At 42.0% G+C, this 8,148-nt stretch overlaps 1 protein-coding gene across 1 annotated transcript; it reads left to right on the top strand.

Annotated features, from left to right (window-relative positions):
• Positions 1-2,720: 2,720 nt before the first annotated feature.
• Positions 2,721-5,169, top strand: LOC137293764 (uncharacterized). Its single transcript, XM_067824478.1, has 2 exons — positions 2,721-3,342; positions 4,409-5,169. Exons 1-2 carry the CDS (start codon positions 3,105-3,107, stop codon positions 4,957-4,959), a joined length of 789 nt encoding a protein of 262 aa, XP_067680579.1. The 5' UTR covers positions 2,721-3,104; the 3' UTR covers positions 4,960-5,169.
• The last annotated feature ends 2,979 nt before the right edge of the window (positions 5,170-8,148 follow it).

Genomic DNA, 8,148 nt, shown 5'->3' on the forward strand with positions numbered 1-8,148 from the left:
TAACCATGGCGCTGTAAGATTTTAACCGAAAGACATGATATGATGAGAATCCGTGTACGTAAAAGACATGTGGAGTCCTTATCAGACTCCTTTAGGTAGATCCCTTTTAAAATACATACAGTACTTAAATGCTAACTGTTTGAAAATAACATTAGGGTGTTTTTAATATTGGAACAAGTGGACTTAAAGTACCTTCCTTAAAAATATACATGTACAAAATAAAGCGCTTATACTCAAAACGAAGCGTAGAACAATGCTTATTTTCATTTTGGCTGTCTCATAATGTCCCTGAACGATATTAGTTTCTCTACAGCCAAGCCTTTCCTGCACTGCTAAAGCCCTAATAGAAGCAAGTGTAGTTTGTCTCCCTGGGATTCTTTCTCAGTTTAAATGGGTTTATTTGTTACAATCAAAATCATATATATTCAGAGACTAATCGTTACTCTACGTAGGTCTGTGGGAGTCTACTTTGCCGTTAATACCAGGCCCCTTAGTTAGACCCCTTTTCTAATGTAGACCCTAGAGCCTCGGAGGTTACATTGTGCCAAGCCCATTCAGTCTGTCATTGCATTCATTGACAGGTCGCTATTGACAAAGTTGAAAAGCTGTTGTTCAGTTATCCCGTACTCCCTGCATTACAAAACACAGGAATAATGTTCGCCCGTTGTTACCGTCACCATGGCAATATTCACAAATACGACTATAGCATAAACAGCGTCTCTAAGACAGTACATATGAACGTCATGATCCCTTACTGAAAGGCCATACGTGTGAACGGGAAACCGTCGTATGTTATTATTATTCCGCCCCTTCATAGCAACAGGTGTATGAGTGAGTCATCGTTTGTCATCATGGCCATATTTGTCAATATTACTGCAATGACGTGTATAACACAACTGAGGTAATTGTACCAATAAATCGCACATGTTTTCATCTGTTACCTGGTAAAATTCACCGGGACTAGACCTGTCATACTCGATGCAGGAATATGTTCGCTCCGTTGTCCTCTTCGCCATGGCAATATTCACACATGCGACTGTAAACAACGTCTCTGAGACTTGTAAATATCAGCGGCATATACTTGTGTCTCACAGCACTAAGATAGTCATAAGTCAGTGTTAGTGTACGGCTCTTACGACTATCATAGCACTAAGAGAGCTTCGAAACTCTAGGCCCAGTAGTAGTAGGGAGTGAGTGAGTTTGGTTTTACGCCGCTTTTAGCAATATTCCAGCGATATCACGACGGGGGACACCAGAAAATGGGCCTCACACATTGTACCCATGTGGGGAATCGAACCCGGGTCTTCGGTGTGACGAGCGAACGCTTTAACCACTAGGCTGCCCCATCGCCCCTGTAGTAGTAGTAGTAGTAGTAGTAGTAGTAGTAGTAGTAGTAGTAGAAGCAGCAGCAGCAGTAGTAGTAGCAGTAATAGCAGCAGCAGCAGCACTAACAGTAATAGTAGTAGCAGCAGCAGTAGTAGCACTAGTAGTAGTAGTAGTAGTAGAAGCAGCAGCAGTAGTAGTAGTAGCAGTAATAGCAGCAGCAGCAGCACTAACAGTAATAGTAGTAGCAGCAGCAGTAGTAGCACTAGTAGTAGTAGTAGTAGTAGTAGTAGTAGAAGCAGCAGCAGTAGTAGTAGTAGCAGTAATAGCAGCAGCAGCAGCACTAACAGTAATAGTAGTAGCAGCAGCAGTAGTAGCACTAGTAGTAGTAGTAGTAGTAGCACTAGTAGTAGTAGTAGTAGTAGTAGTAGTAGTTGTTGTGTAGACGAATGCAATGCATATATGCCGATACACACATGTACGTACACATATAAAAGCACTGATACAAGCTTGTTCACAAAGTCATGACGACTGTGCCCAAGACTATGTTCAGGCAGTATCAGATAAAGATACTAACAATTACAGAAATGAGCACAAATAAAGGCTCATCACCACCTTGGGTGATAGGTAGCATGTCTTCTTTATCTGATATACCGTCACCAAGTTAAGCTGGAATATTTTCATAACAGACAGTTTAAAATCGAAATGGTCAAATGCCACACCAACATTTCTGCATTGTTTCCCTCGCCCTATCAGAAAGCAGTAGATAATTTTAAAAACGTGAGAAATAGGAAAATATTTGACAAAATACCTCTTTCATAACTCTGCACAAATCATTTCAAACGGCACATAATGTACACGTTTGCAAATGGAGTATTTATTGTACAGATCTTCATAGGTCACGATTCTTGAAGTTTTTTTAAACTCTGTGATTCAAATTAACCCACTTTGTGCAATCGAAATAATCACGTTCTTGTTGAAGGCGATTTCTGTTTCATGCAATTGTAAATGTTCTTCGCGTTAATGCTGTCTAATAACGGGTAGTCCATCCCAGAAGCCCCGTTATAGCACTTCTGGGTCTATAGGTAACAATACCAGAGAAAATCGAAATGCTTGGTAATGTACCGCCTCTACACACGTATACAACCTTTCGAAACTAACAGAATTATTTCGTACGCGCAGACAATCAAAGCCACAGATCTATTGCTATGTACGACTGATTGCGAAACACCTTGAAAAAGACCACAGAAGTAACCTTCAAATAATGCCATATGGGCGTTGATCGTTATAGCGTGTGGAATCAATAACTTAATCATACCTGTGATTAATATGTACAGGTTACATCACATTGATTTTATAACAAGTTCAACAGCACATGCGCAATACACACTGCGATTAGCATAACTAGTTGGTAAAATCCTAATATATCATATCCGTTTGTGGGTCGAGTTTCGTAAGGATAAACCTGTAAGGCGCTTGTAGATTAAACGGCTATTCCACGTCGGAAAATCTAAGTCGGGATCTGATATACCAGTGAGAAAACAGAGCCCCTCCCTCATGGACGCTCTCATTCGTTAAGGTGTTGGCCGGTCGAACAGGAATACGTTGAATGACAAGCCAGTGCGGCCACGTCGAGCGCAGAAATCACGTGCCTGCTAAGCGACCACGTGATCTGGTGTTTACAATGACGTGGAACAACGAGTATAAATAGCAGCCGGCAGACTACACATTTCATCTCGAAACACCGAGCTGAATAGCTGATACCACGATAACGTGGAACGATGTTGGATATGCCTGAACGGGCTTTTAGGCCTTCAAAGGGCGATCAAATGCTAGATTGTGACATGGACACAAGTGACATTGGGGTAGTTGATGAATTTGGTTTCCACACCTCGTCCTCTAAACTGAAGTCGTCTGACGCAAAGCAGCAACGTGCAAGAATGGACAACGTCTCCAAAGTGGACAACGCTTCACCACTTACGGGTCAAGAACTGTCTCAGGATCTATTTTCTCTGATCGGTATGTAAAACATTCATAAATTGTGTTGGCAAGTAGCTGTGTGTAATTATAGATTTGTGCACTGGCAGCCACACCCATGAACCATATGGTCTACCATATAGCATTCATACATGCATGCATGCATGAATATATCACGTTAACATATGAAAATGACTCATATGAACTGACGAGTTTTTCGTGTTATTTACATACTCTGAAATGTGTGTAACTATGCTTTAGTATTGCACGTTGCGAGGGAAGAGCCCAGTGGTTACAGGGTTGGGTGGTCACGCCGAAAGCTGGGTTCGATTCTCAGCATGGGTGCAATGCGTGTAATCCAATGCTGAGATATTGCTGGACTATAAGCGGCATAAAACCATTTTCCTCCACTACAATGCAATTCCCCCTAAAATTCGATAAGATCCCCTATCCCCCAGAAATGTTAACAAGAACAAAAATTAAATTTCTTGAAATGGCATTTCTAGAAGTTGGATATGCCCTTCCAGCACGTTCAGATACAATAAAAATTCGTGTGAAATCCAGGTTTTGACTAGAATGAAATTTTAGAGGCGATACCGGTGGTAGTCTTTCCGTATTTATCACTCAGATCTTGATAGATCGTCATACACTAGCTTTTTGTGACCCTGCAATTCAAATTCATCCAATTTGGTGTAAGTTGAGTGTTTTCTTTCCTGATCAAAGTGTTGATGTGTTAAAGAGCATAACATATGCCATATTCAGGAAACATGGTGGGCAAATTAAGCGATAGTGCTTGATGAAAGAACTCGGTAGTTCTATGATGAGTGAGTGATTTAGTTTAGCACCGCTTTGAGCAGTGTCAGCCAGATTTTAATGTAAAGTCAGATGGTTCCGATGATTGTTGTGGTGCTAACATTCCTTTTCATGAATGCAGAATGACATTTGATTTTGACAGGCAAATGAGATAGAAAAGACACGGTTAAAGCTAATGATATAAATGCAGATATGCGGAATGTGATTTTGTGTTGTGTGGGAGTTTGTCTTCTGTTAATATGTATCTTAGATTACATTTTTTTCACGACGGTTTAACATGCCAACTTTATTGCAGATTCTTTCAATCTCGAAGCCCCTGTTGAGAATTTCAACAACGGCGACACAAACGCATTCCAGTCTGTGATTGAAGACGTCATAGACGCCGCGCCCTCAGGTGATGAGTTCGACTTTCTGGATAATATTTGTGGTTTCACCAGTAGCGACATTCCCGTGAAAAACAATAGTTCATCAGTGACGGGCACCGCTTGTGTCTACACATGTGCCTCGGAGAAAGACAGGCGCGGCGACCAGTTAACATGCGCACGGACTGATTCGTCAACATGCATCAGTGGAGTGTACGACACGTGGAATGCACTCTCTCCCGCCGATCAGGAACTGCTTGAAAAATTACCTGTATTTTTAGAAAATGTTGACTCTGTGTTGATCTCAAATTCGACGAATGGGCGTGTCCGACCGAAGAAGCGAGAATGGGATTCGGAAATTCACGAGGTTGAACCTCGCAAACGATTACGATCAGACGATACGCTTGGTATCTTCAGTCATTCAAAAGACGACGAAAATACTGGCATTTTATCACGTGATAATATTTGCGCGAGGGGATCATGAAACTCTTTTATCGCCATATGCATATTGTTGCGCGTCATAATCGTTGTTATTCCATTGCATTGATTCCCATCAAAGTGTTCATCGAAGACTGACTGTTGTGATTTTTATGGACCTGAAAGGAAGTGCCAACTGTTGTTTGTTTTGTGTTGTTTACATATGTTACTGGAACGACAGATGCCGCCTTTTATAAAGTTATCTGTCAAAATAGAATATTTGTCTTGTTGTTTTTTTCTGGAAAATTGACGAAGAAAGTTGTGTAAAACCCAACTCCCGCACTCGTGTTATCATTGTGCTCAATACGTATGTAGTAATATGATAGAGATCTCACAACTGCCACGACCAGTGCTGTACGTTATGTGGGTCACCTAGTATATACACAAGTCGAACCTTGCGTTTATGGTCGAAACATGAAGTATTTTTAAGTTAGCACTGCGCTTAAGACGCTTCAAACAGAAAGGACTGTCGGGTAGCGTCGAACACTCGTCAACCCGAAGACTCACGTTCGATTCTCCACATGGGTACAATGTGTGAAGCCCATTTCTTGGGTCCCCCGTCGTGATATTGCTGGAATATTGCTAAAAACGGCGTAAAACCATACTCACTCTATCAGTTGATGATATACTCGGGCAGTGAAACGATATAAGATAGAACATCCTGTGAGGCGACCCACGTCAGTATGACAACATCCGACTGTTCTTCACCGCTCCTGCCAACCTATGTTAGGTTGCGTTTCAGCATTATCTCTGCGGGAACATCACCAATAGGCGTCGTATCTGGGTGCGAAGAGGTGATATTGTCGTATTTATAAACTAATCAATACATATTTGTTTGTGAATAGGGTGACTGCAAGGAGTCGTAAACAGTTATCGACGTCTGGGATAGGTGTCAGTCTAACCAGTGCATGGGTGCCATGGCGAACCTACTTGTTTGAAACCAAAAGAAATGCTCTTGAAAACGTTTCCACTGGGTTTGGATTTAGGCCCAAGAATCATATTATCGTCTCAACATCCTCAGGGAGTCACAATGTATAATCAGGTTGTTTCCTGACTGCCACGGGGGCGGTGGGGTAGCCTAATGGTTAAAGTTTCCGATGACCTGGGTTCGATTCCCCACATGGGTATAATGTGTAAAGCGACTGTTTTGTGTCCCCCTCCCACCCATTGTGATATTGCTGGAATATTGCTAAAAGCAGCGTAAAACCATCTTCACACACACCCTCTGCCCCGAAGATATGTGTCTTTGTTCATGGTTTTGACCATCGGTTTGTCATGGCAACTGGTATATCGCCCCTTGTATTTCTGCTACGTTACTGCGTAAAAGTATCCCCGCAATATAAAACAACTTCCTCTGTCTTCGTGGCGTTTCCGGCCCAGAAATGACCACTCTCACAGAGTCACATGAATCTGTCTTGAATGTGATGGACATCATGATAACATGTCCGCTACATCCTTCCGGCTACCGATAGCCTCCCACAACGCGACAGTGTAACCAACACTCCTTACCAGACAGATCTTTAGACCTGTGCAAAATGTATTCGGACACCAGACGCAATTTCCATAGACTTTCCATGTAATTTTAGTGAAGCATAAATATTTTTTCATGGAGTGAGTTTAGGATGGATCAGTGTAAAATCTGACAAAGCAAATTTAAAATCATCTTTGATGTGCGCACATAATTTCAGTTCAATATTCCAACCACTAATTAACTAATGACATGACATCACATCAACTTACATACTCGTATGGTTCCACAATGCACAGTCCCATAGGTCGCTATGTTAAAGGCATTGTACACATGTTGATTAAATTGTTGCCATTCGATAAACAGCCAACGGAAAAATATACAGAAATTATGTGATTGTAGGTAAGACGATTCCTCACAAATGAGGAAAATTTGTCTTGGATCTTACCACAATCAAATTCATGAAAACTATTTATCTACACTAAATTAACATGTAAGCCTATGGAAATTATGTCGAGTGTCCGAGTACTTTTGCTTGACCATGAAAAGCTAAATTCTCTGATGATTGGTGAGCGTGTGATATGTTGCGGGGGAACATATCCGTATCGTCCTTGAGTACTTGAGTATAGGTGACGTCGTTTGTGGCGCAGATTCATGGTACGTACATCACGTCTTCTTCGTGTGGTTTTATTGATTAGGAATCGTCCCACAGAAATAAGGATTGTCTTTAACAGCGCATTGTCAAGCCGGAAAGAATGGGATTGGGTCGTTTCTTTGTCATATCATACAGAGGTCGTAAAAACAGACAGCGGTTATTGATAATAAAGCACAAACCAGCATTGCTGTGATGCTGTTAAATGCTGTCACAGCGTAAGCCCGGCCAGTCAGACTAACACATGTAAAAGTGTAGTACAAGTAATTTGGCTAGAAGACCCATAGAGTGAAGCACAATAGTGGTAATGAATGGGTTTCACCTGGTTGTGTCATGATCTTTCGAACCCAGTTGAGGTCCTGTGCCATAATCCGGTTATGACATGTAAAAAACGGGAATTGATTCGAGGGACAATTTGAGTTCATACTGACGCACAAAATGAACCTGTATTCACGATTGTATCGTCGGCAGGACGGACGGACCGATTGACCGAATGAATAAGTGAGTGAGTGAGTTTAGTTTTACACCACTTTTAGTAATATTCAAGCAATATCAGGGTGAAAAGGGTTGGGTGTGTGTGTAGGGGGTGGGGAGAGATGTGTGTGTGTGTGTGTGTGTGTGTGTGTGTGTGTGTGTGTGTGTGTGTGTGTGTGTGTGTGTGTGTGTGTGTGTGTGTGTGTGTGTGTGTGTGAAGTGTAGTCTGGTGTAAATGGAGAACTGAGAAATCTTCGGTGTCAATGGGGAATTTCTAGCGAGGTGGGGAATTGTCTGGTGGGGCAGGGGATTTGTCTGATGGAGGTGGAGATTTATACGGTGTGGGTGATGAATAGTCTGGTGAAGAGGGGAATTGTATGGTGGCAGACCAGGCTGCAATTGTCCTGATTCGAAAGATCAGTGACACTGTATCGTATAATAATAGATGATTTGGATCAAGTCACGACACGGGCCGGCGCGAGGTTATACTGCAATACTGCTGACAACTTATCGAGCAATACATCGGTGTCCCGATAGCTCTGCCCTTGATTTATCTATGGAGTACACTTCACAAGCAGTCTTAACAAGGATACTGGTGATAC

The sequence above is a fragment of the Haliotis asinina genome, chromosome 8, assembly GCF_037392515.1.
Source record: "Haliotis asinina isolate JCU_RB_2024 chromosome 8, JCU_Hal_asi_v2, whole genome shotgun sequence".
Classification (NCBI taxonomy): domain Eukaryota; kingdom Metazoa; phylum Mollusca; class Gastropoda; order Lepetellida; family Haliotidae; genus Haliotis; species Haliotis asinina.

What these genes read in the sequence shown, in the direction of transcription:
- LOC137293764 (XM_067824478.1), top strand. Translation starts at nt 3,105, where the DNA reads ATGTTGGATATGCCTGAACGGGCTTTTAGGCCTTCAAAGGGCGATCAA. An exon ending in GGATCTATTTTCTCTGATCG is followed by an intron (nt 3,343 to 4,408) that starts GTATGTAAAACA and finishes ACTTTATTGCAG; the next exon opens with ATTCTTTCAATCTCGAAGCC.